Below are 18,453 nucleotides of genomic sequence, written 5' to 3' on the forward strand. Positions count from 1 at the left end.
GTGCTCTGATAGGCACAGGATACTGTAATTGATGAGTAGGAAGCTGCAGGTATGACGTCCTCCTTCAACACGGGGTGAGGAATGCGGCTCTGTATAAAGCCATGATTAGTGGAGACAATGTGTTGTGGGAAGCTTGTGAACAAACCAGCTACTGCGTCAATAATCAAGTGATTGGGATTGGGCAAGTGCGGTGTGTTTATGTGCGTGTGTGTGTATGTATGTGTGTGTGTGTGTGTGTGTGTGTGTGTGTGTGTGTACATATGTGTAAGTCAGTCTGTTTGTGGGTGTGCATGTGAGTGTGTGTACGTTCAGACATGCATGATGCAAGGCTTGTAATGGCTCCAACTGGCTGTGGTGGTAGAGGAAGAATCAGTTTGAGAGGTAGAATGGTAAATAGTGTAGTACTGTGAAACATTTTTGTATTGTTGACAGTGGCAGCCTAAAACAGTTGCTCAGATGTACATACATTTAGGTCAAAAGTTTGGAAGCAACACTAACTTTGTAAATGTCACAATACACTGAGCACCCAGCAGGAGCAGCACAGCAGCAATATTTGAAATATTTTATATATTTTATTTGTTTTTGCTTAAACGTTATATTCTGATTGTGAGTATGCTGTGCGAAAATTGGCTGCCGCTTCTCATCAGTGTGTGTGAGTGATTGTAAAGTGTCCTCGAGTTTGAGAAAGCTGCTATATAAATGTTAATAATAATAATTCTGCTTCACTCCATGTCTAATAGGTGGATTAAATTATGAAGAACTTTTTCTTATCATAAGACTTTAATAGTCCCATTTCAACTCCAATTTTGTCATGTCACTGACTACTACTGCTTCGTATTCAGGGAAAATTAGCGGAGCATTCGTTAAAGTGCCAAATATATTAAGTGCTTAAACTAAACTTTTAATGAAGAAACAGAAATATAGAAAGTAACCGGTATGGTAAAATACTTGGGGAGTTAAGATGTGGGAGGATGTTTTCCTGTTCCAGTGCAGACATATACAATTTACAACATGAGCTACACTCTGAGCCAGATTCCCATACAGATTCCCGCTTCAAGGTTCTGGATTAAACTGTATCTTAATTATTTACTCATACAGAAAGTTTGGAGCATATCAACTATCTCAACTAAGATTTTACACAGTAGGCCTATTAGCAACTCAAACAATTTAACTGGTTGAACTTGCAAGTTTCCAAAAAAATTACTGGCCTAACAGCCTGACACTGATTAATCGGTTTGTCATCCTGGATATCGCACATGTATATGAAACTGAAAATAAAATGTATTAAGGGTTAGTCTGGGTTTTTTTTGTGTGTGTGTGTGTGTGTGTATGTGTGCTGAACAAACATATAAAAGTAAAACCCATACAATAAAGCTGAAGTTATCAGGGTCGATATTTGGGATCACATGTTTTTTTTCTGGTTAGACTAAAATTGCATGATAAAATGGATAAAGAGACCGAAAAACGTTTTAAATTGTGTGTAATTTAAACGTTGAAAATAAAAGTAAAACAATCATTAACAGCAGTGGGCTCATCTTCGATCCTGTTATGTAAGCTAGCTGAGAATGTTCCAGTTTCTGTCACTAGATGTCAGTGTTGGTCAACTCTGGAAGGTTGATTTAATTTCGGCGCTGTGCTAAAAGCTCCAAATGAGGCGTCGCATAATGTTTTTGGGGGGTCAAAATGATAGCCATATAAAAATAAACAAATACCCTAGATCAGATTATCTCATTCTTTACGAAGCAGACCTGTTGAAGCTCCTCCTTTATACAATGTGGACAATCATGACGTTTGGTGTAATAAAATGTTATTTGAAATTATTTTCGTTTATTCGGTGCTCATAATTATGTTTTAAGATATAACCTTAATGCATGTAAACTTTTGCTTTGAAAAAGAAAAACGCCTTAGTAACCAATTCAGTTTAAAACGACTCTACACTTGCTAAATTTTAGGTAGCCTCTATAACAGGACGCAAAAGGCACTAATCTTACGCTTCTCCTCCCCCACAAATTTGAAGCAAGTGTGGCAATTCAGAAATAAGGAACTAGGAAGTACGAAGGGCGATCCAAGCAAGGGAGTGGCTTACAAGGTACTTCTGTTTACCTGAACACGAAGGGAGTTGGGGCGTTGAGCGTGAAATTCCTAAGGATATGATCCCGACTGATGCCGCTACTTTGCAAGGTCAGTAGTCAAGTAATACATAACAGGTTTTAATTGAAAACCAATGCGTAACGCAGTATGCATATGTATTACACATTTGCTCTATTTAGTTAATTAAAAATTACTTTTACAATACCTTCACAATGTACTGTGGCATGCTTAGTATAAGTGTACGTATCCTAGATAACATTCGGAGTATAGTGTTTATTCTTAATAAAGGATTTTGCTGGATTTTGAACTTTGGCGTTATTCCGTGAGATTACTTTGTTGGACCCCTGCAATGAACTCGTGTCCAGACAAGTCTGCGCAGGGAAAAAAAACAAACTGTAGACTGTGCATTCCAGTGTCGCAGTCTGATCATGTTGAGGTGATTCTATAGCCAAAACCTGTAACTTAGTGAATGACATTTACTTAGTCCATCATTTGATTAATATATCAATGGTGCCAGTAGTTTAAATATCATTGTTTCGAAAAGTCCTGTTTTAATTAATCTGTTGATGATTAATTTCTTAGAGGTTAGTTAAACAGTGAGAATTCATTTAGCTATTTCAAAAATGAAGGATAGTTTTAAATAATTGTTCTTAACCCTTGCGTTCAGGATTCGTGAAGTGTTTATCTACAGCCTCTCTGTGCCCGTTCTGTAGTGAATACCTGTCAGCGGCTAACACTTGATAAAGGCCTAATTTAGGCCCCTAACAACTCAAATGCTAGCGTGACAGAATGGCATGGTGCTGGAAAGGTTTTCCTTAATTTTGTATTGCGTTAATCTTTTTATTAGTAGTAAAAAGTCTTTAAAAGACCTTTCTTTTAGTTCAACAGACATCTAAAGGCAAAGAGGACCATGGTTTATTGTGTAGTTTATTGTGTACATATTTATTTTGCTTGTTTTCCAGAAACATTCATATCTTACTTTCAGAAGACGCACAATTAGCTTAGTGCATCACTAGGGTAGCATTTTAAGTTTCATCCAACATGGATATTTGTGGTACAAGATTTGTGGTACAATATTTGCATATAGCTTCATCATTACAAAGTATGCAGAAACTGGAGTATTTTTGATTAGCGATTATAGCTTTTGGAGAAAAAAAATGCAGCTGTTTTGTGGAGTCTTCTCTACCTCAACCCATTTTATTTTCTCTATTTGTCCCTACTGGTTTTGGCCTGGTGTTTGCTTATAAGGTTTATGACTTCCAGAAGTCAGATCTCAGGTGCATGTTACATGTGCTAAATGAACCTTTTGCAAGCCTCAGGTAAAGAAATCATTGTCATGCAGATTGAAGAAAATATTAAAATATTATTATTATTATTAGTAGTAGTAGTAGTAGTAGTAGTAATAGTAGTGATAGTAGTAGTAGGAGGACGAGGAAGAGGAGGAGTCATATTTGACCCAAGGTAACAGTTATTAGGACCATGCCCATGTTTTGAGACATAGATGGTGTAAGCACGTTCACTATTGATCAGACCCTGAATACTCTAGTTATTACTCATGTGCTTGGCTGTTTTCTCTCCCAAGCGCATATTGGTACTATGCGGCAACTTAGAGGGAGTTATTCAAGATATGTAGCCTTAGTCCTAGTGAGGAATTCCTTGCCTCAGGGTAACAAAAACCTCAAGGAGATTCTCTCTCTCTTCTCTTCTCTCTCTCTCTAAACTTCATCAACTTGTGCACTTCACTGCAAATATATATATATATATATATTTCCAGAGAGAAACAGGACATTTCAGACAGAGGTCCATCAGCTGTGCAAGCTAAATTTTATATATATATATATATATATATATATATATATATATATATATATATATATATATATATATATATATATATATGTATATGAGAGAAGGAGAGAGAGAGAGCGAGAGAGAGAGAGAGAGAGAGAGAGAGAGAAATTAAAAATTGTAGTGAAGTACACCTGGTTATACAAGAACCTCTCAAACATCCTGTTTCTGTCTCATATATATAATAGAAGTACAGTTGGATATGTTGGAGGGTTGTAAACTTACAGAGAACATCCTGCTCACAGTTTTAAAATATATTTGAGTTATATTTGCACTGTTATTTTGCAAAAGACAAAAACATAATAGCCCTTTTCAAAGGCAAAAATATCAGCATGTGTCAAATCCTAGCATCAGTATTGGAGTTGCCACCTTTGGAAATGATCCTTGTCACCTTGCTGTGACTGTGTGTTCTTCACAGGTGTGACGAAGGTGTGGTGGTGTGCATGTTGTTGTGAGAGGTGTTAAAAATGTCAGGTGATACCACCACACTGTCATGGAAGGTCCCCAGCCCAGGCTCTGATGGACCCAAGAGCCCTGTGTTTGGCCTCGCTGGAGAGGGCGGACCTGTGAAGATCCTCAAGGTGTGTTTCAGCAGTAGCAACAACCTGAAGAATTTCAAACTTGTCAAGTGTGACAGCTCATGGCAGATAAGGGTAAGAGTCAATACGTAATAAAGTGTGTAAGCAGCATTTATATTCTACATACCTTCTACATGTGAGATCATCAGAAATATGTGAAAGATTATTCAAGTGGTAAAAGAGGCACTTTTTCAATCTTAAATAATTTAAAAAATCAGTTGTAGAAAAAAATTATGAATTGTAACATAGTACTAATAACAATATAACAATAACAACAATAATAACAACATCTGTTCATTCATAATAACTAAAATATATCATAATATATGTTTGGAGGCGTATTCATACTGGTCCTTTATACTTACACTCATTGCAAGCTTATATGGCTACATTACAATGACACCACTTTTAAAATGCAGGAAATGATTCCTGCAATAAAATATTACTCTCAAACAAAAAACTGAACTAATATCCTGAGCTGCCAATGGCTATTTACTGTTTGTTCGTCCTCAGGCCATCATCCAGTCTATCCTTATTAGTGGACGCTTGGGCCCGAACGTGCAGAATGCAGGTTGCTTCGGCCTCAGACTCAAACACCTGAAGTCCGAGGAACTCCACTGGCTGCATCCAGACCTCACAGTGGGGGAGGTGGAGCAGCGCTATGAGAAACTCCATGTGGAGGCAGAGTGGAGGTGAGGAACACCCAGGGTTACCATACTGATGGTGTTCATGGAACTTGACACAACTGTGTATCGAACATGTGTCGTCCAATTATATTGAGATTTATAATCAGTGTCTTCGCTAACAGTTGCGAATGCCTTTCAGATATGACTTGAGGATTCGCTACATACCACTGAATTTCTTGGAAAGGTTTAAAGAAGACAGAACCTCACTACTATATCTCTATCATCAGGTTTGTACTCCTCATACACAGGCCACATTAAGGTTTGTCTCTTAGATGACAGTGACTGTTATTATTGTTTGTACTTGAATGCATGCGCTTCTTGTTGTGGTATAGGTTCGGAGTGACTACATGCAGCAGTATGCCAGTAAAGTCAGTGACGGTATGGCACTGCAGCTAGGCTGTTTGGAGATCAGGTGGGACCCACTGGGATTTTGAAAGGCTTTACCGTAGACTAATAGCATGCATTATTCATTAATGTACATGTTTTCAGAATTCTGGCCTGAAAGATAGTATTTTTATTTGCTGCAATGATTGTGTGGTTTACCTTTGTGACAGGAGGTTTTACAGAGACATGAATGCCAAAGGTCTTGAGAAGAAATCCAATTTTGAATTGTTAGAGTGAGTCATAAATCTTTGAAACTTTATAAACCTATGTACAAATACTTATTGGATTTTGATGCTCATCAGTTGTTTAACATGTTACAATTACTCGACATTTAAATTTATTTCCAATTGCTCCTGCAACAGCTAAATGCCATATTGGGGCAATATTGTGCTTTGTTCCAGGAAGGAAGTTGGTCTAGAACTTTTCTTTCCACAAAAACTGTTAGAGAGTATGAAGGTAAAGTCCTAATTGCCTCAATTTATTTTGTGTCCATTGGCAGTTATTTTAGTTCTGCTCATGTACAAAATATGTTTGGGGGAAGTGTGTGTGTGTGTGTGTATGTGTGTCTGTCTGTCTGTCTGTCTGTCTATCTATCTATCTCTCTCTCTCTCTATCTCTCTCTCTCTCTCTCTCTCTCTCTCTCTCTCTCTCTCTCTCTCTCTCTCTATATATATATATATATATATATATATATAAAAGCAGTTTATATTACTGCTAATTAGACAGGCTATTGGGATTCAGCTGAGCTGACTAAATGGAAACCCATTGCTGACTTTGTGTCTTTTTGGCCTGAAGCCAAAGCAGCTGAAGAAGATGATACAGCAGACCTTTCAGCAGTATGGCACACTCAAAGAGGAAGAGTGCATGTTCAAGTTCTTTAAGACCTTCGGAGAATTCATTAACTTCAATGAAGAGGTGTTCCCCTGTGAATTAGTGGTGAGTTCTGTGCTGCAGTCTTGTGGTAAGCCATTGATGTCTGCACTGCTGCTGAGGCCCAGAGTTTTACTGTTTCACAGAGTTTTCACAATTTTATTTCTGGGATATGTGCTTGAGGATTACATCTGTAGAGTGATGCAGAGAGGTCATGCTATTGCCACCCAATTCCTTAACAGCAAGGCTGGAGTCTAGCAGTGGACTTGGTCATTGGCGCAAAAGGTATTCGCCAACGCGCACAAACAGATTCATCGGTAAGAACACTTCAACGCATTTAAAAAGCTACACTGACTTATAAATGATTACTCCTTTAGAACTACACTCTACAAATGGCCATGGGGTTGCAAAGTCACTAGGCTGCAGTTGGGAATTGAAACAATTTTACAGTATCCTAAGGACTCATTCAGGGTTTAGCATGATAAACACAGAATAGTATAGAATAGTTCCCTACTCAGCACGTGTGCTTGTGGTGGTGTTTAAAATGATTTGTTCCAGTTGCATTTCCTGATTAAGGCATTAAAGTTGCGTGCTACTATACTGTTTTCTGTGTTATTTTTATCCCAGACAGTCTGTCTGGCAGACTTTAAACAGATCCGAAGTATCAAGTGCAGTCCACAAGGTGATGGCAAAGCACTGTTAGACATTGAAATCAAGGGAGCCAAACAGGTGAGATCCTCACGGCAGTTCCAAATTTTAAAGCCTTGTTCATAAAATACCACTGTCATCCCTTACAACAGTCTGACTAATCCTGTTTTCACTCCACAGGCCCTCTCTATCAGCGTTCCTACTGTGGCAATGGCAGAGAACATGGCTGATTTGATTGATGGCTACTGTCGAATGGAGAGCAATACCGATACATCTCTGATACTTAGAACAAGTAAAGAACTTTCATTCATCTTCATTTCATCTTCTTTCAGTAATAGTTCTGTTGGGGCTGCATGATAAGTAGTGGTGATCCACATTAAGACTTGAAAAAGTCTTGGTAAAGCTAAACATGCATTGAATGCTGAAGTAAGAAACAAGACTTGTACACTGAGACTTCATTAACTGTTTTAGGGGCAGAGCCTCGAAATGCCCTTCCTGCAATCCCCTTAGCGTAAGCAATTATTTTTTCTTTATGCTTTCGTTCCAAGTCATAGTTTTGGTTTTGATCAGACTTGATTTAAGGGATATCTCTGCACAGAATCATGAATCTGGGCATTCAGTTGTACACATGTGTGAACAGTACCCTGTGCTTTGTCTTGCTTGCTATTTGCCACTTATTTCTCATGGGTTCCTTTATTAGAAAGCTGCCCGAGCCAGTAAAAGACACTGAAAGATATAGCAGGAGTGAGTAGCAATGCAATCTCCTCTTTTGCCTTTGTTCATAACCAAGTCAGTCTCAGATCAACCCACCAGCTGGATGGCAGCTTACTAATTTCAATTTTATTTTTTCATTTCATAGACTCTGATATATACTGTGAAATTCTGGATGAAAAACCACCACCTTCAGGTAAGTAAAGATATTTATTTAATGTGAAAGCAAGGAACTCTGTTTTTGTTTGTTTACTTTTTTAACCTTACCTCAGCTGCTTCACATTTCTATAGAGAATGAACTTATTATCTTGTGTTCAACAGTGAAATATGGAATCTCTAGGAAGTCCATAGTCTTGGGACGGATCTTAGGTTCGGGCTTCTTTGGTGAGGTTTATGAAGGAGTCTACAAAAAAGAGGTGAACATTTGTGTCTGTGTTGACACTGCAGATTAGTTGCACTGAGTTTGGAACTACCTGCTCCAATTAGTTAATATTTTCTTTTTATATTTTGGCTCCAGACCATATTATAGGCTGTAATAACATGTTTAACTGAGGGCTATGTGTCTGAATTAGAATGGAGAGAAGGTCAGTGTGGCTGTGAAGACCTGTAAAGACTGCTCACCCGATGTGATGGAGAAGTTCATGAGTGAAGCAGGTAGTAGAGATAATTAGTGTAATAAGACACTAATGCAGAAGTGTTTTTCAAAGCCTGCATGGGTTTTCACTCTGTCCTTAAACCCATTCTACTTCTGGCTATGCTCATGCTTTTAGTTATCATGAAAAACTTGGACCACCCTCATATAGTGAGTCTGATCGGAATCATTGAGGAAGACCCGGTGTGGATCGTCATGGAACTTTATAAGTACGGGGAGGTAGGTAGCCAACATGGTGTCCTTTTTTTTTAGTTACAACCTTTCTTTTTTTATCTCAAGTACTCCACATAAACACATATACGTGTTTGTAGTTTTCAATCTGCCAAATGTAAATAGGTTAAGAAGGGTTTCAAAAAGATTTACATAGTTCAGCTTTTGGCAGGCACTCTTACATATTTAGCAGGAAGATTGTAAGATCGTGTGACCTTGGTGTTGGCAGCACCTTGCTGACTCCGCTCTACCAGACACACAAAGGGTTCAGAAGTTTAGTATGCACTTTGAACAAAATCTGTCCAAAGGAAATACTCCAGAAGCAGTACACATATACTGATAAAATAATTCTATTTGGTGGAGGCTGGGTGAGGAGTTTTAGTGTCATTTGATTAATCTGCAAAGCAAACCAGAAGCCAAATGGAAAAGACATGATAAAGTTCTCAGAGCAGATGCCAAAGAAAATCCTGGATGACGTAAGTCTGAAAAACTGTTGTCTGGTGCCTGTTGCAATAGCAATAGAAATATTTAGGGAGAAAGACAAATGTTTTATTGTAGGTAAAGTGAATAATCCAGGAAGATGGAACAAAAAGCTTTTACACTGCTTTAAAATCTAAATCTTCAAGAAAGGTCTTGCTAGTTTGTGGAATTGAGGAGCTAAATTCTTACATACTGCATATTTATACTTTCAGCTTGGGGACTACTTGACCAAAAATCAGAACATTTTGACCAGTGTCACACTAGTGCTATTTAGCTTGCAGATTTGCAAAGCTCTGGTCTACTTACAGGGGAAAAACATGGTGCACAGGTATGCATATCAGAATCACTGAATTACTGTCTGTATTCTTCATATTCAGAATAAACTATCAGATAAATCTTGTGTGTGTATCTGTGTGTGTGTGTGTGTGTGTATGTGTGTTTGGATGAAAAACAGAGACATTGCTGTGAGGAATGTGCTTGTTGCTGCTCCGGAGTGTGTGAAACTTGGTGACTTTGGCCTGTCCCGATACATCGAGAATGATGAATATTACAAAGGTAAAAGCAAAGCCATTTTGTTGACACATAAAAGCAATGGACTGTTCAGAGCCCTGCAGCTCCACTATCACCTACTCAGGGAACCACTGGACTATTAGTGACAGCAAACTCAACAGGCCGTGTGCTGAGGCATGAATAACATTGTTTATTTTTCCAGACGTGCTTTTGAAGTGTTAATTCTCATTGAAATGAACAAATGAGGTTTCATGATGACCGGCTTTTTTTGGCTTTCCAGTCTGTTTTGCTTGTTTCTGAAAACACAATGGATAAAGCAGATGGAGGATTATCCCTGCTAGCTATTTTTAATTCCTGTTGTGTTCTTTATTTTGGATATAATGTGGTTCAATAATTCAGTTTATTGTCTAGTCTATTGCTTTTTTTTACCCCAGATATAATATTATAAAGAAGTGTTAGTCTGTCCCAGAATGTGCACCTGCAGCTAGATGAGCAGTGATGAAATGACTCTTGGGTAAGAGACTGAGCTAGCCTGGCAGGCAGAAGGCAACTGTGCTGTGGCTGGGTGTGAATGATAGAAGGCACCTGTGTTGTCGCTGGGTGTGAATGATAGAAGGCACCTGTGCTGTGGCTGGGTGTGAATGATAGAAGGCACCTGTGCTGTGGCTGGGTGTGAATGATAGAAGGCACCAGTGCTGTGGCTGGGTGTGAATGATAGAAGGCACCTGTGCTGTGGCTGGGTATGAATGATAGAAGGCACCTGTGTTGTCGCTGGGTGTGAATGATAGAAGGCACCTGTGCTGTGGCTGGGTGTGAATGATAGAAGGCACCTGTGCTGTGGCTGGGTGTGAATGATAGAAGGCACCAGTGCTGTGGCTGGGTGTGAATGATAGAAGGCACCTGTGCTGTGGCTGGGTGTGAATGTTAGAAGGCACCTGTGCTGTCGCTGGGTGTGAATGATAGAAGGCACCTGTGCTGTCACTGGGTGTGAATGATAGAAGGCACCTGTGCTGTCGCTGGGTTTGAATGATAGAAGGCACCTGTGCTGTGGCTGGGTGTGAATGATAGAAGGCACCTGTGCTGTGGCTGGGTGTGAATGATAGAAGGCACCTGTGCTGTGGCTGGGTGTGAATGATAGAAGGCACTTGTGCTGTGGCTGGGTGTGAATGATAGAAGGCACCTGTGCTGTGGCTGGGTGTGAATGTTAGAAGGCACCAGTGCTGTGGCTGGGTGTGAATGATAGAAGGCACCTGTGCTGTGGCTGGGTGTGAATGTTAGAAGGCACCTGTGCTGTCGCTGGGTGTGAATGATAGAAGGCACCTGTGCTGTCACTGGGTGTGAATGATAGAAGGCACCTGTGCTGTCGCTGGGTTTGAATGATAGAAGGCACCTGTGCTGTGGCTGGGTGTGAATGATAGAAGGCACCTGTGCTGTGGCTGGGTGTGAATGATAGAAGGCACCTGTGCTGTGGCTGGGTGTGAATGATAGAAGGCACTTGTGCTGTGGCTGGGTGTGAATGATAGAAGGCACCTGTGCTGTGGCTGGGTGTGAATGTTAGAAGGCACCTGTGCTGTCGCTGGGTGTGAATGATAGAAGGCACCTGTGCTGTGGCTGGGTGTGAATGATAGAAGGCACCTGTGCTGTGGCTGGGTGTGAATGATAGAAGGCACCTGTGCTGTGGCTGGGTGTGAATGATAGAAGGCACCTGTGCTGTGGCTGGGTGTGAATGTTAGAAGGCACCTGTGCTGTCGCTGGGTGTGAATGATAGAAGGTGCATCTTTTTCCCTTTATTCCACCGTCACAGGAGCATGGCAGAGTGAGCTGCACCAGCATCTGAGCAAAAATGCTGAACACTGGTGCACAGCCAGTAACGGAAGTAGTCCACAGTGTTAGGAGAAATGCACAAGCAGAGCCCAGGGGTACTACCAAGCATTAGATATTACTTTTTTTTGACAGTAGCTGTTATGTCTTAAAATCAAGAGGAAGGGAAAAACTAGTTTAAAATAGCATTATTATAACTTTTGAGTTAGTGAATGTACTTTTAGGGAGATATTTGAAATCTTTTCTTCATCTGTTCAGCCTCTGTTACCCGATTGCCAATCAAATGGATGGCCCCTGAGTCCATCAACTTTCGTCGCTTCACAACAGCCAGCGACGTTTGGATGTTTGGTAAGTTATTTTCAAGACACAGTTGCAACATTTACTGCATATCATAACAAAAAACTTTATTAAGTTAAATGCATAATTTTATTAAGTTAAATGCATGGCCCACATTCAAGGTCTTCATCAGATGTAAAGATTCATAAGATGATACATTTAATCCTCATACCAGTTAAAAACAGGTGTGGTCTCCTAATTAGAGGAGTGATCCATTCTCCTAATCTGCCCCACCTAGTTGCCTAAGTACCAACGGCAGACCTTAACCCGTAAGGTATATCAAGAATAATAGCAAGGTGGCAGAAAAGGCTATGTACACCTTCAGAAAATATAATACACACTTTCAGAAAAACATAATGTGTTTGGCAGATCATCAAATTTATATATTTCTTGCGTGTTCAGTCCACTCCCCATTATGTAAATGGCAGCTTGTAAACATGCAGTGATTCGCAGCAAGTGTGAAAGTATAAATGTGATAACCCTCACCTTCAAGGTCCTAGCTATCGTGGAACCCAGCCAGGAATGGGTAGCAATGGCAGAAAACAAAGTAAAAAAAATATGGACATTAAATACTCTTCCAATTTAATGAAATAGACAGCTAGGTAATTAATTAGGATGTTTGTTATTAATTGTTGAATGGTGAAGATTAAGGTAGATAGACAGTCACAAGCAAAGTCTTTGAATGGGAAGAAGCCCAGATTCATCATCCTTCTTTTTAATGCAGACATTCCCCTTGAACAAGACCAGTCAACAACTTGGAGAATTCTCTCTGACATATTGACATACTGGTCAGCACTGCTTAAATTGCATTAGACTGGCCTAACCTGGGAAGGCACAGGTTGTAGGGGTCTCTGAATCATAATTACGGGCTTGCTCTCGCTGATGGATGGCTCTGCGTAGGTGGTGTGCCCTTCCTAGTACAGTTATGGGATAAGAGTGCAGCAGACAGAATACCCCTCTACTCCAAAGAACCATGAAACCATGGCCTTCGGATCTGTCCTGCAGAGGGTTGGAGTGAAGTTATTTTATGTAACAGTCTGTTGATCAGATCTATGGCTGCCCTGTAGGGTGATGCCCTGCTCTTCTTTATAAAACTCAATACACACAGCACAGATGCAATGCCCATACTTGTCAAAAGTTGGTTTGTTAGCTTGTGCTCAGAGAGACTCCTGTTAACTATACACATTTGCCCTTTGTTATTATAAAGCCCTTTTACTTCTGTTTCAATTCATCGTTTCTCAAACTCCCATGACGGCCTTGCTGACGCCCAGTTTGCTCTTAGGGAGATGTCACTATTCCCAGCCTTTAACTGTTCCTCCTGGTGTTATCTGTAACTGTTCCTAATGGTGTAACCTTTGTGCAGCTGTCTGCATGTGGGAGATCATGAGTCATGGTCAGCAGCCCTTCTTTTGGCTGGACAACCGGGACGTGATCAACCAGCTGGAGCAGGGAATCCGTCTGCCCAAGCCAGACTCATGCCCTCCTGCACTCTACTCACTCATGACCCGCTGCTGGAGCTACGACCCCAATGAGAGGCCCACATTCACTGAGCTCGTCTGCAAAATTAGGTTTCTGTCTCTCTCTCTGTATCTCTTTCTCATGTTAGCCCCAAGAAGTTCTCCTGGGAATGTGGTTATTTTGTATTGGTATTTTTATAGAATCCATAGAGCAGGTATATTTTACAGAATCTAGTGTTAACCTGTACTCTCTGAATGTTGTAGTGATGTCCACAAGATGGAGAAGGAGCTGGAGGCAGAGAAGGAGAGAGACAGAGAGAGAACTCGTGCAGCCAGGTTGGAGCCCAAGATCACCATCAGCGAGCCTCCACCCAAGGTACAGTCGGGCCTGCTCGTGCTGTACTGTGTGTGTCTTGACTGCCCCGCTTACAGAGATAGACCTTGGATGCTATTGTATTCACAGCTGTGTCTCTCTCTGTGTGTGCAGCCCTCAAGAATGAACCCCGGTCGCTTCGGGAATACCCTCAACATTGGTCTTCACATTCAGGTAGCATGCACATAGTGTGTTTTTGCAGAGCGAAACTGAACTAGGTGTGTGTGTGTGTGTGTGTATGCCTGTGTGTGTGCATGTGTTTTTGTGTGTGCGTGCCTGCCTGTGGTTTTTTATGAGGCTCTTTGTACTCTCTCACAGCTGAACGAGGCTTTATGCGCCAGTTCTCCAGACTTGGCCAGTCCTTGTGACTATCAGTCCCCCATAGACTCCACCAACAACATCATGGTTCCCAGCATGGCCACCCGCCGCCTCAGTTTGGGGGTAAGACTACTTTGCAATGCCTTCATCACACTGAGGCTGGTGCTACCCATCAGTCCACAGTCCTCCAGCAGGCTTGTGGTAGTTGTAGTTTTGACGGCCTCCCACATGTGGGCCAGGAAGGGGAGTTCAGTGTGGGGCCATCCAGCATGGAGGACGCACAGCGACTGTGGCAGGCGGAGAAGCAGCGTCTACACGATACCCTGAACAAGCAGAAGGAGGAGATGGTGGAGGACAAGCACTGGCTGGAGAAAGAGGAAAAGTGTCTGGTGAGAAGATACATCCCATACTTTCTGTTTTACTCTTTAACTTACAGACATTTACAGCCTATATTTGACTTTATTTTTGACTTCCTGAATGGCTTTCATTCTTTTTTAAGGACCCCAAGATTAATGAGAACACCACTGTTGAGTTGGTAGGTATCTTTAGGACACATCTATTAACTTTATGCAGTTTGTGAAATATTGTAAAACTGTATTCACATATATTACTGATAATGTGAAGTTAATTTTTACTTTTTTAGGTGTAGTACTTTTTGGAAAAATGTATCATTCCTTTTGAGCTTTTTTCTCTGTCACCACATATATTACACTTTTTTAAACTCAATTGTCTGTTTAGTTATTACATATTCCCACCTGTCATGGCTTGCTGCCACATGATTGCTACTGGCCTGGGAAAGTGAGGACTAGCACACATTTCCTTGGAGGCACATGAAGGCGGAGCTGCCTCAACCGCCCAGTTCTGTATACACAACCTAACAGACACCCTCGATCACAGTGAAGGACGGAGACTGGCAAGGCCACCCTTCCCCCTTAGAGCAGCGCTAATTGTGTGCTCTTGGTCTCCCACCCACAGATGGCTCTGACATTGGCATTGGGACCCAAGCTAGCAATTTCCTGAGAATAGGTTTAAACTTTAGACAGTTGCATCACTCTGGAGCCCTACATTACACTTTTGCAGGGGGCTAATCCTCTCTATATGCAATGGTCCTTATTACCCCAAAAAGAAACTTTTCCAGCGACATACTGATAAAAAAAAAAACCCACAAGAAAAGTGAAATATAAGAAAAGAAGCAAAACATTAGAAAAAAGAGTATAATGTTCATGCACAAAACGCTTATATAGTTTGCTTCTTTCAGAACTCTGAATGTCACACTTTAAATGTGCATTGTATGTCTAAATATGTTATATATTCTAAATGCATGTGAAAGATATCAGACCTTGATCGCAGACATGATTCTGATACTGGCCAGGTTAACTGAAAGCTTTCTCTGTTTTTAGCCTCCAGACCCTCAGTCTAGTTACGGTAAGCCTTCCGTTTTGCCGAAGCTAACTCACTGTAGTAGTTGATGTCTGTATACTGTGCACACCTTTAAAGCACACCATTATGATAGTTTTTTCAACTCCTGTTATGTAGCTGACCTGCAGAAGCCTCCTGCAAAGCCCCCAAGAATTTCAGTGCAGGTAATGAAGCCCACTGTCCGTCTGCACGTTGTAATAGCAGGGTCTCCACACAACTTTCGAATGACTCCACTGTGATTCAGAAGTTCAAGCGCAGTTCAGTTCAAATGCAGTTCTGGTTTGTTCTATGTAGCTCATCAGCACTCTGTGGTTCTGGTCCTCTCTTCTCTCTGTTAGCCTGCCCCCACAGCAGAGCTGGACCGTTCAGAGGACAAGGTGTACCAGTGTATTATGGATCTGGTTCAGGTGGTGGTTAAGCTGAAAAATGATGTGAACACACTGCCATCCACTGAGTACATAAGCATAGTCAAGGTAACTCTGGCACTTTTAGGTGTGCCTTCAGCTGGTATGGGCACTCTGCTAGACTGTGCATTTGTTTTAAAAAATTCTGCCCTACAGGATTCTAATCCATTACAGCAAAGTTCATTTAAATATATATTTTTTTGAATCCTAAGCTCTAACCCTTTCTTTCTCACAGTCTGTTGGAATGACGCTGCGTGATCTGATTCACAGTGTGGATGACATTCTGCCATCTCTTCATGAGTCTGTAAGGACAGAGGTAATCTGCCTTCCTGAGTAGTGTTTCTCGCTAATAATTTATAAACATAATTTAAAAGTTACACCACCTTTACTCTTTTAGAAGACTTTTCAGGTTTTTCTCCTTTATAGTTTCCAATAGAAAACTTTTCACTATCTGCTTTTATCTCCCTCTATAATATAACAGTTCTCTCTAGCCACTTTCCACAGCTAAGCATTTTCAGTCTGGTGAAGGCAGGCAAAGAGCGCATTTTTGGGTGATTAGAAGGGCGCTGGAGGTGTTAACCCAAGGCTCTTGCCATGTCTCCATGCTCTTTGACAGATTGAAGGTACGCAGAAGCTGCTGAACAAGGACATGGCGGAGCTGATAAATAAAATGCGGCTGGCGCAGCAGAACGCCATCACCTCTTTGAAGGAGGAGTGCAAGAAGCAAATGCTCTCTGCTGCCCACACGCTGGCCATGGATGCCAAGAACCTACTGGACGCTGTGGACCAGGCACGGGTGCGCGCCAACCTTGCCCGCCCTAAGCCTGCGGAAGCTGGCGCCCTGGACGCAGACTAGAGAGGGTGCATTGGCTCATTGCATTCTAACAAACCTGCTGACTTCTAAACTTGGCATTCTATATCTGGATACCTTCGAGGGCTAGTTTCCTGGATGCTGGTTATGCCTACTGCTGAAATAAATTGTGGTCTGTGGGGATTATTCATTCAGTATCCATTTTGGTCTTGGACAAAAATGGCCAGTCATTTCCGCGGAGATACAGTGTCCTAACCTCTGTAATGATGGATTTAACGACCATCTTAACATTAGATTTAAGTGATATTTTGGGGTGGGAATTAAACTTGGGTGTAGGGATGATTTCTTGGCGCGGTGTTGGACTAGGCATATTTGAACCAGAGCTACACTATTTCTTTATGGTGAACTGAAACATGAGTACAGTCTCCTTATATGTAGAGGTTAAGCACCTGTCGATAGAATCAGACCTTTGCCTTGGTTATACCTGTCCTTTTATTATGACGCAGTGCATCTGATTTACATTTACATCATCATTTGGGAGATTAACCACAGTGACTTACATATGTATCACTATGAGAGTACATGTTTAGCCTGGGATCGAATCCATGACCTTGGTGTTGCTAGCATCTTGTTTTACCTGCATTACTAAGAGGGCTGTGGAATCTCACCTCATCTCATTTAATCATGCCAGGATACATTAATAAAGTCAGATGTATGCAGTCTCAGGACGGATCTTGGCCATGAATCCACTCTGAAAATCCACATATTGAAATGGCCTTGCATCACTACCAGATCTCATCATAGAATTGGTAGGAGAGGTCTGTCTATGATTTGTGGACATCGTTCAGTCTGCCAAGCAGCGTTCTTCATCTACCTGTTACCACGTCCCCCACTGTTTCATCAATAGTTTCTGGCTCCGCTTCACTCGATGTGTAAAAACAGGAAACAAAACCACCGCAAGTCTAACCAGAAAACAGTCATAACAAATATAACAGATAACCGTTATATGAAATAAGCCTATTTTTCCAGAGATGGCCTTGGAAATGCAAAAACAGGATTTTTACCAAACTTGGCTTCAGAGCCAAAGGAAAACATTTTTTTTTTTTTTTTTTAAACTAGTCAACAAAAATGTCCAGCAAGCTAACAGTAATTGTCCCATTAACTGCAATACGTGTGCTCAGTGGAAAAATAAAATAAAATAAAAGCTTCTGTAATACAGGCTGCAGGAAAGAAATCTCTTCTCAGAATTCACATTCACATGTTATGTGTGGACACATCAGTGTGACCTGAGCCAAGATCCGATTTTGTTTACTTAAGTCACTTTGAAATTACAGGTGTTATCCTGGCCAACAATGTGAGGTTTAACTATATTTCACTATCAGGAGATTATTGGAACTCTTTCTGGAGTAGAATTGTTCAGGACAAGATTTTACTGTACTTATCCAATTTCTACAAGAAATATTCAATTAAATGTGTACATTAACAGAAAATAAGATTCACAAAAATGTCTAAGGCTATTAGAAAGAAACCCTTTCTGTGTTGCATCTTAAAAATGAATGACATATTAGAAACTGAGTTTCAGACCAAAAAGTGTCAGGTTGCGGTTCAGTGCGTTTTCTCAGCAAACGGCGAACTAAAAATGCAATCAAAATGTACCATGTTGAATGTGATTTCTTCAGCTTATCAAAATATTTTTACACTCTTATTTTTGGAGTTTAATCCTCTTACTGTAGCAAGTTTATATACCTTTTACTGATGGAGTTAAGTTCATTAATATTATTAATAAAAAAAATAATTTCATCCTAGCATTAGTCTGTTTCTAGGAACACGAATAAAGAAGTAGTAG

The 18,453-nt window shown here is 40.7% G+C and overlaps 1 protein-coding gene across 1 annotated transcript; it reads left to right on the plus strand.

Annotated features, from left to right (window-relative positions):
* Window positions 1-2,113: 2,113 nt before the first annotated feature.
* Window positions 2,114-18,430, plus strand: ptk2bb (protein tyrosine kinase 2 beta, b). Its single transcript, XM_027003007.2, has 31 exons — window positions 2,114-2,181; window positions 4,358-4,592; window positions 5,031-5,209; window positions 5,343-5,430; window positions 5,536-5,615; window positions 5,758-5,820; window positions 5,989-6,043; window positions 6,383-6,523; window positions 6,700-6,774; window positions 7,085-7,186; window positions 7,286-7,397; window positions 7,577-7,616; window positions 7,806-7,849; window positions 7,965-8,012; window positions 8,138-8,232; window positions 8,389-8,470; window positions 8,587-8,687; window positions 9,371-9,486; window positions 9,613-9,713; window positions 11,748-11,837; window positions 13,189-13,393; window positions 13,547-13,658; window positions 13,770-13,829; window positions 13,974-14,096; window positions 14,213-14,362; window positions 14,473-14,508; window positions 15,374-15,398; window positions 15,510-15,556; window positions 15,731-15,865; window positions 16,032-16,112; window positions 16,413-18,430. The coding sequence occupies exons 2-31, from the start codon at window positions 4,407-4,409 to the stop codon at window positions 16,650-16,652; spliced, it is 3,012 nt and encodes a 1,003-aa protein (XP_026858808.2). The 5' UTR covers window positions 2,114-2,181; window positions 4,358-4,406; the 3' UTR covers window positions 16,653-18,430.
* Window positions 18,431-18,453: the final 23 nt, after the last annotated feature.

Source organism: Electrophorus electricus, chromosome 3 (genome assembly GCF_013358815.1).
Source record: "Electrophorus electricus isolate fEleEle1 chromosome 3, fEleEle1.pri, whole genome shotgun sequence".
In the NCBI taxonomy this organism is placed as follows: domain Eukaryota; kingdom Metazoa; phylum Chordata; class Actinopteri; order Gymnotiformes; family Gymnotidae; genus Electrophorus; species Electrophorus electricus.

Excerpts from the sequence above, each read along its gene's own strand:
- ptk2bb (XM_027003007.2), top strand. The coding sequence starts at position 4,407 with ATGTCAGGTGATACCACCACACTGTCATGGAAGGTCCCCAGCCCAGGC. Across the intron at positions 13,394-13,546 it reads GAGCTCGTCTGCAAAATTAG|TGATGTCCACAAGATGGAGA; the intron begins GTTTCTGTCTCT and ends TGAATGTTGTAG. Across the intron at positions 16,113-16,412 it reads ATGAGTCTGTAAGGACAGAG|ATTGAAGGTACGCAGAAGCT; the intron begins GTAATCTGCCTT and ends GCTCTTTGACAG.